At 43.0% G+C, this 16,999-nt stretch overlaps 1 protein-coding gene across 1 annotated transcript; it reads right to left on the bottom strand.

Moving 5' to 3' along the window:
• Positions 1 to 4,234: 4,234 nt before the first annotated feature.
• LOC142775339 (uncharacterized) lies at positions 4,235 to 16,282 on the bottom strand. The gene is made up of 3 exons (XM_075876698.1): positions 16,145 to 16,282; positions 12,502 to 12,637; positions 4,235 to 7,950 (listed from the first exon to the last, which is right to left on the bottom strand). Exons 1-3 carry the CDS (start codon positions 16,227 to 16,229, stop codon positions 7,779 to 7,781), a joined length of 393 nt encoding a protein of 130 aa, XP_075732813.1. The 5' UTR covers positions 16,230 to 16,282; the 3' UTR covers positions 4,235 to 7,778.
• Positions 16,283 to 16,999: the final 717 nt, after the last annotated feature.

Raw genomic sequence — 16,999 nt, 5'->3', positions numbered from 1 at the left:
ACAGCTTGTGTTTACCAGAGTGACAGCTGCATTTTTTTGTCCCTCTAACAATCAATTGAGCTTTCACACGCTTTTCGTAAATTCCTTGAAAAGGAGCTAAACTATGCCGTGAAATGATATGGCTTTAGCGCAGCTCAGTTTGAGCGTGAAGGAAAAATACTATACAGTCAAGAAGGGCGAAAAACAGACGACAGGTTGAGCGCTGTCTTGAAATGTGTGCCACATGCTTATACAATGAATTTCGCGTAACTTAAACAATAAATAATAAATACAATACGTAACATGCTTGCCCGCTTTCAGAACATGGTCGGACACATTAAAAAAACTGTTCGAAGTAATTTGACTCTCCTGCGCTCTTGCGCATTGGTTTCTCATCAACACTCGGAACCATGACCAGAAGTGGCAGCTCGTGGCTAAATCGCTGAGGTCAGGCATCTTCTGTGAGGGAATAAATATTACGAACTTTTTTAGCTCACCATTGCACAGCGGTGCCGTTGCACAGCGGTACATAACATACACAGGTGCCTTGTGCATGCTGTGTAGCTGTCTCTTTGTTATAGTTTCCGTGCTAAGAAAGTTCGTGCTATGGCATATCAACTAGCTCGAACCAGTGATCCTGTTTGAATAAAATGAATCAATAATCCGCTCAGTTCACTTCCTGTTTTTTTTTTTTTACTGGGTCGTTGCGCAGTTGGCAACTCGTGCATTGCCGTTTCCAAAGTGTAGCCACACTTATCACAACTGGTCTTCCGCTTGACATTCGTCGTTTGGTCTTTGAACGTCGCAGGCGAGTGGACGTCCTCTGCACAGTTTGCTTGAAATCTCATATATCGTGCATTCTCTTATTGTACCAATCCCTTCCCAATGGTGCTGAGCGGTCTTCTCTTGCGGACTACAGAAAACGCGCTGCTTTTTTTAAGCAACTACAATTCGGCGTGTAAGATGCGTATCAACGCTGCACATCTTATCAATAATATGATCTTCTTATACCACGTGTAAATGCAAATATGAAGTTTTTTTTGTCTAGTGAGGTACTTCAATAGAGCTATACTAGAAAAAAAAGGCGCTAACTACACTTCTATAAAATTACGCGTGTAAAGTCGATGTAAAACTGTTTTATTTGCCACAATTCCTACACCAAAAGCTACCTGATAGAAATTCATGTATGAAATATTACTCATCTGCGTGCATATAATTAGAATAATGTCTACTTGTTTTCCAAACTGCTCATAGCCACGTGAGTCGTACAAACATAGATGTTCGCAGCGAGGTTATCGATTATTTCCTTCTTAGTGATTAGCTACCAAATATAAGGAGTTGCACTTTTATTATTGCTTTCTTCTCCTTTCTCTCACTTTAGTCGCACCGTGCTAAAGAAGAAACTTCCTTAAACCGGGCAATTTAGTTGAAACAGCGTTTTTCTTTATTAAATTAAACGCGTGGGTCCTACGGTGTTCGACTAATGAGGGTGATTAAAAGTGCGCCAGCACAGACACGTCTGCCTGTGGCCACAACTGGTTTCGATCGCTCCCGGCTTTGGAATTCAAAAAGTGGACTGGAAAATCGCGCCCTCGGAATTCAAATCGAGCAGCCCGGTTTGAACAAAACGTGGTGCGGGGGCAAAAAACGTATAAGCCAACTCGTTTCCCTACTCATTTGTTTCGGGGCTTTTGTCACCCGCCAAAGCGCTCACCTCCCCAATGAAAGTGAACGCCAAGCCAGGTGTTCCAATGCTCATGCTTTCTGTGCAATGTTCAATTCATTAGTGGTTGGCGATGAGCGCACCGAGAATCCTCTGCATCCATAATTTTCGAACTTTGCTATTTGCTACAGAAGCGCGTTACCTGCGTGGGCCAACGAGCTGCATTTTCTCAGTTTTCATATATATATATATATATATATATATATATATATATATATATATATATATATATATATAATTTCTTCATTACTTTCTTTTATATTGACGGAAGAAGTTGTACAGGAGTGGTCCAGAGCTGTCGACCATGATTTTTTTCTTTTGTGCTAACGTTTATTTCAAACACAACCTGGAATGGAAACTTTCATTTAGCTTCCAGATGACCTTTTTCATCGTCGCAATTCTAGCAACAATCAGGCGATGAATGTACAACAAGCATAGGTTAAATCTGGCTGTTATTATCGACTCAGGCTGGGGCGTAGTCAGGGAGTCACAGGCCAAGCCCGCGCTCCCCCTTCCCCCCTTCAATATTTTTATTCGCTTTGGCATGCAGACAAAAATTGTCTATTTCGAGGATCCCCCTCTTCCGAAGTCAAAGCGTGGCTCCCACCAACCCCCCTACCTCCCCCCCCCCCCACCCAACAAAAAGAAATCTCCATCATTGAGGCGGTGAGGTAGCATACAAACGTCTATTGACCATTAAAATTTCTGTGAGGCTTAGTTGGTACACAGTATTCAAGCGTTTGTCTTTTCGATTCTATACAGTCAGTCTGTATTTGCGCTGACGTTGTTTTTTTTTTCTTAAATGTTGACCAGCAGCCTGCTCGTTATTTCCCGTACTTAACGCCAAAGCCAAAAGGTGCGCTTCACTTAAATTGAAAGTGTCGCGCACTGTGGAAATAAATTTGATGCGAAATGTATTGTGCCCTGCTCTAAAGTCTTGCTTTTTAGAACGTGTTGTCAGATGCGTTTGCACAGTGAAAGCAATTATGGTTGCAATGTATGTATTTGAGACTACAGCAAATCTGAAACAAACCGGCTGTGTTTCCCCTATTTTGTCTCGCACGATTGGTGAAGGGAATTGTGATCCCCGCGTTGCTACCTCGATGTGCGAACTCAACTAGCTCAATACACACACGGTGATGATGGAAGTACGGTCTACATATTTTGCCCACGTTAAGACAGAGCACACTATCAACTTTGTTTTAAATAACTGCGGGATGTGAAAAAAATTAGACACAATTCTTTCTTGTCGGCTTGCTGTTCTGTTTCAATAAGTATAGTGAAAAAACAGTGATTTTAAAATACACTGTAATCTACAAATACCGAAAATTCATCCTGTATGAAATAGACAATATACTTACAGGTAATTGAATAATAAAAAATTGTTAATAAAAATGACAGGCGGTAATGTGCGCGCAAATGTCAACAGGAACTCAACAGCATCAGAAACTCTCGGACAAACTCGCAGTTTTCTTTGTATTTTCAGTGCTTTCAAGCATTGAATCATTTAATATAACTCGCTGTTTTCTTTTTATTTTCAGTGCTTTCTAGCATTGGAGCATCTATGATGGCCATAATAAATGTATTCCTCATAATAACTGTTCCTCGTTGGCTTTCTGCCTCGGCCGATTTGTGTGTTCACTTTCCAGTCTGGCCGGAGCCTGTCTGTCAACCCTAGAGCGTACGCAGTTGTAATTTTTCTATACCACGTGTTTCTACGGAAATATCCGTATTCGAAAATGGCCACTTTCAAAAAAAAAAGGGATGTCCTATTAAAAACCTGCCATCAGTTGAGGATAAGTTCTACAGAATCCTGCATGTTGGTGGATGGGCTGAAAAGAGAAGCTGACAACCAAATTGCAAAGAAAAAAGTTGTTTTCTTTTCCTGTTTTGACTTATCTACTATCAGTGGTATGTGGTGAAAAATATTACGAAGCAATTTATCCCCGATCAACAAATGTATGACAAATATGTTTTTGAAAAGCAAGCATGTACAGCTCATTTGTTGTAAATGCGATACTGACGTGAGCACTCCGGAAAATCCGTCAGGGTAATTGGACACGTAAAAATGTTATTTCACGCCTAAACTTGATGCGGAGAATTCCCGCTCTTATAGGGCGGAAAACTGTAGTTGCGACAAAGAAGCGCCCGCATTCGTGTTTACATTTGTGTTTACTTCTTGAGCCACAACGTCACTGCATATGACGTAGTGGGAGAGGTGCACGGGGTCCCTGGTTTGAAACCCGACCCGCTGCCTTGGCTAGGACGCTAATACGGTTTACATACCCTTGCAGTAGTCTTTGAACCCATTTTAACTTTTCCGTACCAGATCCCGGTATTCAGACCAACATATTTGGCTCAGCGTTTTCAATAAATAGTTCTAATAAAGAATGAACTCAACTACCATCCCAGATTTTGTACGCCGCATATTGTCCATCACTGTTCTAGATGTAAGAACCAAACAAGTCTGTAACGCAAAATGACTAATTTAATAAAGGAAACTTACGCTAAATGAATAAGACACAACGAGAATTACCATAAATTTTTTTATTCTATACTGTACTTTTACATTCATCTGCACTTCAGTGCCATGTGTGCTGGTGCGACGTACTTCTTTGTGCACGAAACTCTTCGTGCAACTGTGTTTGTGGCAGCAATTTAGCCTGTAACTCACTTCACCACGCATCAGGTCACAAATATCCAGGAACATCTTTTACGTACCAACAAATACGTGAACTACCAAGCATGTTGCTGCATGGTCTTATTTCATTTCGCTCGGCCAAATGGTTGCGCGCAATCTCGTTCAGGTTGAAGTAAAACAAAATGTCAAACTGCTGAAGCGAAACTTGGACGAAGTGAGAACGCTTAACGGTACAAGGCCTAAACTCAGTCTCAAAGCACTGTAACTTGTAAATTAGAAAAAAAAACGAAACCAACATCCTGTCAGACATTTTTTTCGTTCTTTTCTTTTTAAGAGAAGAAAATAAATGCACTTCAAACCCTGTGTAATCTCAGTCGGAAATCTGAAGAAATGGAATAATTGTTGCCCGTCTCAGTGACGCTTTCGCATGGAAAGAAGCATAAGAATGTACCAATATCAATAGCACAATAATTAAAGTATGGAAGGAAGGTTAGCTATAAAATGTAATTATACGCCCTGCACTCTATGTGTATAGCTTCTATCGCTTTACCGAAAGATCCAAAGCCTTGTACAACAATACGGTATGCCTGACAATGCCGAATGCATGGACCCCCGCTGCTTTCGAAAACAAGGCCTGTGATTTTGTCCTGGCCATTCCGTGTAGTGCGAATGCTGCAGCGGACTTGTCAATGCGTCTCTGGAAGAAGAGAGTGTGAATTCAAAATTCAGTACGAGTGTAATTATACGAATTAGAGAAAGCCGCCTGTCATTAAACCCATGCGTCGCATAAATAGGGTTTTTTTTTTACAATACGAGGCTATATTATTTTCCTTTACTTTTGTGCCTGTGTTGTTTCTGCTTTTAAGCGTACTGAAGTCACGTGACCTTATATATATATTTCCCCTTTTGTTTCGCCAAGGCCTCTCTGAAAAGCAGACAGGTCATTGGTTCTTATTGTAGCCTTCTCAGAGTAAATTTTCCAGGGTATGCTAAAAAATTTCTCATGGAAAGAGTAGTTTGCCGCTTTACAAAGAGAGACCACATCGGTGATCCGGACCATAGTTGTGACAAAATGCCATAAAAACATTCATGGACAGAGAACCACGGCGCTAATTTAAGCAACGAGGGAAGAATGAGCCACATCTTTTTTGTTTGCTCCCCATCGAATGCAATTGACTCATATCAATAGTTTCGTACACAAAACCCAAGAACAGTTTCGTTTGTGTAAGGCTGCAATGACTAACCAATTGTCATTCTAGCCATTGGTGTTCTATTCCTGCCGTCCGGCTCCCAGTTCTGGCTGCAGGCACACGTTTTCACAGATCGTATGACTTTATTACCTGAATGCTTTACTATTTCACAGTGTGGCAAATTATTTGCGACCATTAGCTTAGTTTGCGTTCACGGCTTCCAGCCCGCTTTTTTTTTTTGACAGACCTACTCATTGGGCTAGTTGTATAGCATTCATTGTGGTCGCGGCGCGACAAGTGTCGACACAAGAGAAGAGAATGACACAGGACAGTAGCTAAGTTAGCACCTGTCCTGTGTGGTTTTTCTTCTCTTTCGTCTATGTTTTTCACGCTTTTTCTTGAAACTTTCACAAGCTCACAGATCTGAACAAAATGTCACTCAATCGTTGATATCTCTTGCGTCTTTTTTTGTATTTTTGTATATGCTCTAGTCATTGCACGTTTTAAAATATTTTTTTAGCTGTGGTAACTGTTTTTTTTTTCTTTTAAGCACTCGATTCGCCACACCAGATTCTGACCACTAAGGGTAAATATTTTATTGCACATTTCCATTTTATTTTTATGTAAGCACAATATCAACGACGAAGAGACGCGCCTGTAAGGTCATCATAATCGTATCTTTCAAAGTGAAACAATTTCTTGGACGTCTGGTAATATATTTTGCCCGCGTCCGAACGCCTCTGCTCGTACATTGCTCGTTTTCATGCAGCTGAGAGTGAAGCAAATCAATATATTCGATTTCTCGCCGACAGAAGGCGTTGAATAGCACAGAGACACAAACATCGCTATGTGAATACATTTAGGAATGGTCAGAAACAAATGCTGAAAAATTTTGACGCACCCTCAGATCATAATAACTAGACGATACAGTGGGAAGATGGCACTTCAACGCGTTGCACTAGTAACCACACAAGTGATGCATCAACGTTAACTTTATCCGTATATACATATCAGCTATTCCACTGGTCTGATAGAAATAGGAAGTGACACACGAAAAACAGTACACAAGCCATGGTTCGTAGCGGTTGTCACGATTGCAAATACAAATGTCAGAATTAAGCGGCTATTTCTCCCAACACCAACAGGCTATCATAGTACGTACAAAGTTGGGCTAGTTAGCTTGTGGTCACTGGCGAACAGCGCTAATAATGTTACAAGAGGGGCTAGTGAGTCATTGAATGCCGATTAAATTATTACAGCAATACATACATGTATAACAAACAGGAAACACACAATTTTCAATTCGTCTATATTCGTTTCTTTTTTTTGCCAGTGCTATTTGCTTTATTGAATTTGTCATCGCCGCACATGCTCAACGTAGATAATCAGGTGTCATAGGCTTGTTAAGACATTAGGCAGCGTTGGTCTTAACACGAACACGAAAGACTGAACCAACAGGGCCCTCGTACAGGTCTTGCTGCTAAGTAGTCGTTAGAGAACATGTTTGTCAATGACCGTCCACTGTACATCACTGCAATACAATGGGATAAATCACGATTAATCGACATTTCACACACCTGGATAACGTCTCCTTCCAAAAAAAAAAAGAGAACGGGCTCCTCAGTTTAATTGAAAAAAAATGGGCATATACTTTTGAATAGCAACATTCCAAAAATTATGCTCTTAATGTCTGCCGATAATCCTGATTACAACATTCGGCTATATTTCACTCTACAGAGATAGAAGAGGGAGAAAAGACACGGGGTTTAACCAGAGACACATCCTGTTTGCTACCCTGCAATGGGGGAAGGGATAAAGGAGTAAAAAGATAGACAGAAGAAAAGAGAGGGTTGAACAGATTCACAAGCACACTTGGGGAAGCATATCCAGTCTACAGGCGGTCACACAAATCTGTTGATTTTAGTTCTACAGAAGGCAATGAAAGCGCTACGCGAATACCTCGGTGTATAAAGTTCTTGTCACTGCTCACTCGGCTATAAATGGGAAGAAAAGAAACATCAAAACAGGACAGGCGGTAATCTATAACGAAGCTATGGGTCTGCGAAACGTTCACTGCTTCTTTCCTTCTTTTTCGTAACGGACACGAGGGTCTATGCAGAGGCTCCGCCATCCCTCGACACGAGGGTCCGGACGAGGCGCTCGGGTGCGAAGGCGTGGCTGCCGCCGAAGGGCCCGCGTCTGCCTCGGCGGAGCGAGATCGTGTCGCATCTTTACTGCCGCCGGCTCAAGCCGCATTCGATCGAATATTCTCAATTCGGTCTCTCTGTCCGGGGCAGAACTTGCAGCTCAGAGAGCGGCCCTCGAAGATCTGCACGTCCTTCCTCTTGCAGTAGATGATGACAGCGAGGAGGAGCAGGAAGCCCAGTAAGCCGCCCCAAAGTAGCAACTGCTCTTGTCTGCACCGATAAAGAGAAACAAAAGGCAGCTGCTGCAGCTACAACAACGCAAGCACCAATGGGCGCGCTCATCGACTCGTCGCGTTCGCAAATGAACGCGAAAGCAAATATGCGCTGAGCCGACTGTCAGAGCCTGTAGAGAGGAGGCAGCAAAGATTGTTTCTCTGTCTCTCAACCCCTTTTGTTTTGCTCTCCGCCTCTTTCTTTATTCGTATTTACGCAGCTTCCTACACTATTTTGTTTGAACGCAGCGCGGACACATCGTACTCGCTCATTCGCGATGTGCCGCATCTCGAAAGAAGCCCCGGAGGAAGGAGTGCGTTATTCGAGATCGCCCTTTGTCCGGGCGGGAGCAGAGAAATATATAATAAACACTCGCGTGGAGGCCGATAAATGGCATCGCGTCGTAGTCCTATCGGGTGGTGCTGCAATGGCTTTTACTACTCCAAAGCTGAGGCGCACGCACACGTGCGCGCACTTGGACTTGTAGAAGGCGAACCATTGTCTGCCTGTGCTATGAAACAGTTTGTCTTTTTCCCTCTTCTGCTGTAGTGACCCTTTTCGCGACACTGGCAAATCATTTCTCCGGAACACAGCCACCCGCAATACGAAGTTTTGGCGGTTTGGATTTCATTCCTGCTTAGTCGTGGGAGTGGGATATATAACAGAGCGGGGACATGTCAGTGGCCGTCGCGACGTTATGTTTTAAGTACACGCAAGGAGCACTACCGAAGCATATTGTTTCTCCTTTGCCACTCATCGTCCTTATGTCTTGAACCACTTCCGTGCTTTTAGATTACATCAATCTCCGATGCCGTCATTGCGTTAGCAATATCAATAGGGATTCCTTTTAGGTACAGAAGGGTATACCATTCACTTTTTTGTCTTGTCTAGTAAAGACGTTTAGCTCAGAGGGCATTGCCCTTTGACGAGCCATCGGGCCATACTTGTACATAAACCTATTGCGGGTGCACAGTTCTTACCTTTTTGTCATGCGCTATCTACTGTGGCCGCAAGGCGACCTCGTCTTTGTATCCTTAGCTTCATGCAGACGGGGACACAATTTGATTCATAAATCACATACGAACAGCGTCACGACCAACAATTTTAAATAATTAATTCTTACATCGCTAACTGCAGCAAATGTTCGGAATATTTTAAAGAATGGCATTTCTCAATGTAGTCAGATTTTGTTTATTTATTTATTTAGAACGAGGATGCACAGAGGAATCTATCAGTGAACTACCGCATGAGTGGTACTGTGAGAACAACAGTTTTCACGCTACCAGAATGAACACAAGCAGTACTGCCACCGATTCCGACGCAGAAAAGCATAGAATTTCATTAAAGCTACCCCATGCCACAATTGACGATGTTCACTGTTGTCTGGATGGGGAATAAATAGTGCAGATGTGGGACAAACTCGGATAAACGGAGAACGCCGTGTGTTGAAAGTTGAAGATGATTGGTGTTTCGTAATTGCAGTGCGGTATCATTTTTGAGTATACGCGAGGTTTCGCTGCGGCTGCATTTCTTAACTGAATAGGTTTCTACGTACACAATTCGCGAACAGATTAGGAAAAAAAGAATTTGCCTACAACTTATGAAATAATAATCTCTACTGCAAACTATCTAATGCTACCTATCGTGGCTGCTACCTATTGCTGTTTTGCCGATTGTTAAAGCCATGCTATAAACTACTGTTACTGGTGGTAGCCTAATATAATTCTTAGTGACCATTTGTAATAACACTCCCGTCCCGGCTCCAGAACCTTTTCAGCATTGTGAACGAGGCTGAGTTCACAATACAACAAAAAAAGATGCCTTGCGTCAGCCTTGTGGACAACAGCAAAGCCGCTTCAATTTAAATACATATCCAGGGAAAAAAAGATATAGGTACACATTCAATTTTTTTTTGTTTTCGGTAATAATGACCGCAAGGGTCGTAAAAATGGCATGAAGGGCCGAGTAGCCAGTTATATTTCACCTGACACAGACGTTTAGAGAACCGTGTCGCATGACGCGCTGAACAGGCTAGCTAGATAGATATATAGGTTTTAGCGTCCCAAAAACGCCATATGAATATGAGAGACGCCGTAGCGGAGGGCTCCGTAAATTTCGACCACCTGAAGTTGAATAACGTGCACCTAAATCTGGGCAAAGAGGCCTACAGCATTTTTCGCATCCATCGAAAGCACTCAACAGGCTACCACGTGACGTATGTTTCACCTGAGTTTCAGCGTCTACAGCTTGTGCCTTTGTACGGGGATCGCGAATCACAAGTAAAAGTGTGGTAGTACAATGCGCGAGTGGCAGAATAATGTATACAGTAGTCATGACCAGCTTTTCACGTATCTGCACTTCTAAAGTTCTAGGGTTAGTTAGCAGCTAGTACAAAAACTCCAATGTGTAATTAGGTTGATTCTATGGAGCTTAATGCATAATGGTTTCATATTCAGTAAAGTATTGTGTCCGGCTAATTGTGCATAGCTGTTAAAGGTACATATATGCGAAAAAAAGGAGCACGTACCAGAGGAAACAACCACACACACGTACCGGCGTCATTTCTCTGGTTCATGTTCCTGTTTTGCGCCCAAAGATGCCTTTCCTATAGCCTTCATTATTCTCACTATTTTTTTCTGACTTTAGATGCTGTGGATCCGGAGACCCTTCGTTCTTAACAACTGTCGTTCACTTTCTGGTGGCAACAAAGTGTAAAACCGGTGCTATCGTTTTTGCAAGAGCGAACAAAAAAATGAAGCAGACCCTCATCGTTGATTGAGTCGACGGAGGTGTCGGCTATAGCGTCACTCTTGGCCAAGACAATTAAGAAAGGTGCCACAGAAGATTGTAACTAGGCATAGAAGACAGAGTGAAAACAATCTTCTGTTCACGTGTGCATGGTTTCATCCTCCGCCTCAAAAAAAGTTGTGTCTCGGTATGATGTCCAAGCGTTCATTTAGGCAAAAAACAAGCCATCCACTTTATTTGTTATATAGTCGACCGACGTGTTGCGAATCGACAGGGTGTGCAGCAGGATATGTGCAACGTTAATGATGTAGACAATTATATATTTTCTATTTCTTGTGTTGTCTTCTCCATACTCCTTTCTTGTGATCGTATACACGAAAGTCAAACGGGACACTGTCTACACATGATACTGAGAACGTTTGAATTCTCTAAAAGTCCATATGGCCTTTATTTAGAAGTGCATTGCAAGAAATTCAGCTGCACACCACTTTTTTTTACCATAAAAATTAAAGAGCGTGTTTACTTGTTCAGGCTGCGCACATACACGAAAAATTTGAGTCTTGCGTCACCGTTCCCTGTGTAGCTCTACATGGAAAAGAGTTGCGTTATTGCAGTCTCATGTGATGGGCGTGTCATGAGTGACGTGTCAGTGGTTTTTGTTCATCTAGGTCCTAATCGCTATTCTCTCCTCCCCTCTTTCCATTGTATGGCGCTTTTCTGTTTTATTATCCTCCATATTTGGCTTACCTTCATGAAAAAAGCTTCACGTGATAGTCTGCGCCTGTTCGTGCTTCCCTCTTCTTTTGTGTTCCCATCGTTTCTTTTTTTTTTTGCGCAGTCACATTATGAAACAGTAGCAGAATTTGCGTATATACAAACCATACCAAGTGTCCGGCGTCTGCTGGGTGAACATATTCAATTAGTAAAAAAAACACTTCGTTATACTCGTGGTGTAAAACAAATGTCAAAGGAGAGCACTTTCTATGAAGGATTTGTTGAACTTCGTGATAGTGGAACGATTCCAATGACGTAAAGCCTGCAAAGCCGAAATTGACGATAGTACAAATTAGTGAAAGTTTCGAATTTTCGAAAAACTGATGCCACACACATGCTTTGGTGGTTGTGGGATGCGTCTCCCATGGAGCCACTCCAAACACTGAAAACCCAAAAGAGAATGCCCAAGAGAGACTACACGCCTACGCCTCACGAAAAATGTTTTAGGGAAGGCCGCAACTCAAATGATACTCTACAAATACGAATATTTAAGACAGTTAACTACGAAAGGAAATTATGTGTGGGTTTTTGCTCAGGGACCAGCTCTGGGTCATCCAAAGGGCTCAGGCCACCACCTCAGCACGACGGCTTCTGGTGGACGCTTAAGCGCGGGAACCATACCACCGAAACACCGGATTTACGTTCATAAAGTTTCATGCTCCTCCTCCTCGTCCTCCTCCTCCTCCTCCTCCTCCTCCTAGAAACGTTTTTCGTGTCTTAATCAGCTGCAGGCACCTGCATTCTATAGAAGCTTATACGCTCACACTTTAAGGTGCTTGTGCAGACACAGAGGTGGTGGAAATTTCCGGAGCCCTCCACTACGGCGTCTCTCATAATCATGTGGTGGTTTTGGGACGTTAAACCCCACATATCAATCAAACCAATTGTGCAGACACAGGTTTCTGGCATTATAGTTGAAAAACCAGTGTCTGCATAAGCACTTTAAAGCGTGAGCTCTCTTGCGAGCAGTTAAAAACAGTAGCGCATCACGATTTTTTGTAAGTGCATAACAGGCAGCAAACATACATGATTTCAGACTTTGCCTTTTTGGCACAGCAGGAGTGCTTGCCATATTCGGTGCAGCAATCGGAGTTCACGCACTGGTATACATTGCTGGGATCAAACCATCCTTTCGCCTTGTCTATCAAGCAGTCCTTCTTGGCTGTATAAATGAGAAAACGAGAAAGAAATGTCATTGCTATAAAGCAAGACTTCAAGGTCGCTATAAACGTTCCGGCCCATCCTAAAGAGAAAACTATGGAGGTGTGAAAGTCCACTTCGACTACGTCATAGCATCCTGGTCATATTATAAACAAAATAAAAAGTATCACTTGTACGTTATTAAAAAAATATGCCTATTCCTTTGGAGAACATGTTTTCATCACTTCTTTTGAAACTACGAAATTTTCTTATAAAAGAGTATCAGGAACCATTAAGTGCGAAAAGACAAAATTGATTGAAATTCTGATAAGACAAATTAAGGAAAGTCAGTGGCCGTAGCGCTCATATAGGAGTTAGGCCGGGTATCACCCTCTCACAGTCTAAATCCGAGCATACAAACGTTACTGCATTTCTTTCCCATTGAAGCATCTCCACTGCTGCCAGGATTGAACCCAACTTGAGCGCGAGGCACATACGCTATCACGGCCAGTTAACTCTTGCAAATACAAACTTAAGATGAGCCTATAAGACAGGTCTAAATAAAAATGCACAAAAAATCACACTTCGTTATGTCATAAGCCTGAGGCCACACAAATTGTGAGACCAATTTACTAAACTCTAAAGAGGAGTGCAATGTGACAATCAATAAATGCTTGGCACCAAACTGGCATGATAAGGTCGAGCTGTTTACAAATAACTTATAACTGGAAACGACAGCGTGCTTACGAAGGAGCTATATTAAACAGTGAAACAATGAAATGAGAGCAAGAGGGGTCAGAAAATTAATTGTGTACGCCATATGCTGCCCACCATAATTTTGTTTCCATAGTCTCCGCTCTCTAGAATGCGGGACCGCAATTAGGATGACCAAAATTCAGAACTTTCAGTGTTAGTACGAGTCTTTCGCAAGCCTCCCAAGATTCAAAAGCGTCCCTGTATTTCGTTTTGTGTAAGGCGTCTGCTGCTCCTGGTGTTGCAACAAGCTTAAACCCACTGCTTGAACACTAATGGAGCTCAACTACGCAGCGTGATGTTTGTATATTCGCGCTCCATTTCTTACTAATAAAATGACGGGAAGGTCAAATGACCACATTAGGCTTCTACTAAAAGATGTTTAAAGTTGTTATAAGTCCTATTTATGTTACCTTATTATTTATTTCAGTAAATCGGTAGAAAACGTTCGTTTTTCTTTACATACAGTTGAACGAGCCCACATGGCCAACAGGTCACGTTATGAAAGTTATGAATGACGGAAAGTTCACGCGGCTGAGGTTTAGGCCTAAAGACGTAAAACATTCTAGCGCACCAGGCAATGTGGACAACTCTCCGATCTTAGACCTTGAGCATTAGATTGGCTTTACTGACATTGGCGAGTGGATATAAAAGCGCTGTTGTGTTTTTTTAATGCTCCGCTATTGCAGGACCCGATGTGCAGTCATCGTTCCGCGTTTAAGTTCTTGCATGTAGCCGAAAAATAGCCAATCTTTTGCCGCCACTCCGATCTTTAGAACATGGTTTATCATTTCATTTGTCACCCAATAAAGAGCTAAATCGCACTGTTAAGCTCGCTGTATTTATTAACACGAAAGTGTTTTGCGATGGGGTCCACTACGGCAGCGCTTCGCTGTTGTACTTACGTCACGGAAGTGACGTTTAAAGATGTATACTAAGAGATTGCAAAGCAAAAAAAAAAAACCAGGATGCACGCACCTGTCACTCGGAATCACGCACCTGTCACTCGGAATCGAACCAGCAACCTCTCGATTCCCAGAGTGCGGTGCTTCGCGACAAAGCGTACGTTCTCTTGAATGCTAACGGCAAGCCATTTGTTATACATCATACACCGTTTGGCAGTCTCCAGAGCTTCGAAACATTAAGGCATTTTCGCTATCAGAGGTAATATAGTGCAACAGGCTTGCGTTGGGTAGCGTTGGTCATGCTCTAAAGGTCGTCGCCTCGACCAAGTGTCGCCTCTGTACGGCACGTGGTTTCTCCTGCGAGCGCGCTTATCAGACTCGTAATTCGGGAGAGGACGAAGGTCACTTTGCACGCTGCCATGGCTGCGTTTACAAAAAGAGCACACTGCTGACGTGTGATGCAGGAAGAAGTGTGACCGTAGTTCGCACTTATTCCGTGTTTACTTGTGGGCTCATTTTGTGCATTTTTCTTTCTGTTTGATGAGCGCGCATTAAGTGTCAAGCTGTGACCGTTGTTAGTCCGCTCTCGTCCTGTGTATGCTAATTTCGTGAATTTTTTTTTTGCTTGAGGTGTGACCTCCAAGTTTCGAGCTGCTTGCTGTTCCTAACGTGACTTTGCGATTTGTTGCTGTTGCTTAAACAATTCAGAATAAACGCTGAGCTACCTCTGTAAAGCCACGTTTCACTTCCGTCTTATATCAATTACTATATAGGGGGATCAGTCACGTTTATTTTAGAATAATTCTGTTTGAATCTCCTCTCAGTGTAATCTTGAAAAGCGTCTATATGTGTACTTCCTTTGTAGAAACTTCTCTTTTATTTGCTATATTTTATAAAAGAAAATAACTGTTCCCAGATTCCGTTCTTAAAAAAATTGAGTAGACAAAAAAAGAGGGGGGGGGGGGGGCGAAGTGACCGTTCGTTGTTGTTTTTCCGAACTAGTTTGAACGCAAAACAAAAAAAGTTTACTTGTTATATCAAAATTTAGTGTCAACATGCATGTCATCAGTTGTTTATTCGATTTATTCACTTCAATAAGATCCTGCTTAAGGCAAACGAAGCTCGTTTTGAGAAAAACATTGAACACACATGAATTTAACAATTAACCTTAGGGATAGCCCTCTGTCACATGAAAATGCGGCTCTTCGTTATTTGAAACAACGCCTGGAGGCGTCCTTCTGTGGAGCACAAAGTAATTTGGTTATTCGCAAAAACGAAACCTGTTGTTTTCAAACTGCGTACAACCGTGATTTGAATTTATAAACTATGTGTGATCAAAACAAGAATTTAAGGTCAACTCTACTCTGCATCACTCGTGCTAACAGGTCTCTTCGCGGAGGCGTTAGCGTCAAGTTTAAGATATGTTTTATTAGATTCCTGATAATTATACAAGTTCTGGTCTCACTGCGAACTTCCGCATAGTTTGAGCGAACGCAGCATCCGATAGGCCTTACAAACAAACTCGTTCCAGTTTTCGTTTAAGGCCATCTTTCAACAAGATGACACGTTGTAGCATCGCAGCTTCATTGCGAGAGAGCACTTCTCACATTCAGAGCAAAATTACTGCTCATACAAGGGCTCTTTCGCTCGTCAATTGCGGGGAATTCTACGACTTATGTAGGGATGTACAAAAGATAGCCTATGACAAGTAGACTGCCGACACCCATACGAGTTACAACGAGAGGCGTCTAAACTGTACTATATATGTGGTACTGGACGTGCGCATATACAGTGTAAAGGCCGTTTTCAGAAAAATAAGCGCCGATTGTTTCACTCCACTTAACAGAGAAAAAAAGGCTACGATCACTCACCGGCGTAGGCAATGTAGGCAAAGGAGGAGAGCCATAGCGCGACCAGCGTTGACGGCAACAACTCGGAGCGGCCGCGAGGCGGCATCCTAGGCCCCGTCGTAGTACTCGAGCGTGTGCGCTGCTGCCGGTTGCGTACTCAGCCACCTGTACGACAAATAGCGCTACGAGCGCCCCGGGTTCGCAAGTTGAGGCCATTGCGCGGCGATTCTTCCGTCATGGTCTGTGGCACAGAGGTGTTTGGTGGCACCGTCGTTATGGAAACCGCTGCCCGAGAAGAGCGAAAGCCACTATGTAAGGCAGCTCGCTGGAGGGGGCGGGGAACGATGGTTGATAACGAATGCCTCGGTCTACTTGGGATTCTCCGGAACGGGTCACAGGCGTTGGGAAGCTCGGCCGTGGGCCGACACGGACTACGTGGCCCCAGCCACGACCGCGATCTAGACAGAGTGGAGCCAAACTGGGCTCAGAGAGAAAAAAAAAGACACCAAATAAGAAAGAAACGAGTATGGTACCTCCGTTCGCTAATTGACTACCCCATTAGTGAGCAGCCCTTGCGTAACGGTCACTGGTCGTATACAGTACTGTTGCGCTTTCCACAGTATCTTCCGCACGGAAGTTGACGAAATTTAATCGTTGGTGTCCGGTGGCGCATCAAACGGGGCTATTGCTGCTACCTAAAACTGCCCTACTGAACAGAGTCAGTCAGGTCCTGTTCCAGCCTAAACCCCCACTCTTATTATTTTCGTTTGCATCTCCGTGGATTCGAAGGTGAGGTCACGAGAAGCAAGCTCTGTGCTCACGAATATGGGTCAGCTACAGCGTTCACACCTGGTCGGTTTTGAATGCAGGCTCTTC

The sequence above is a fragment of the Rhipicephalus microplus genome, chromosome X (genome assembly GCF_043290135.1).
Source record: "Rhipicephalus microplus isolate Deutch F79 chromosome X, USDA_Rmic, whole genome shotgun sequence".
Classification (NCBI taxonomy): domain Eukaryota; kingdom Metazoa; phylum Arthropoda; class Arachnida; order Ixodida; family Ixodidae; genus Rhipicephalus; species Rhipicephalus microplus.
Note: the sequence above shows the minus strand (reverse complement) of the source record. Positions and strands in the feature narration are given on the sequence as shown.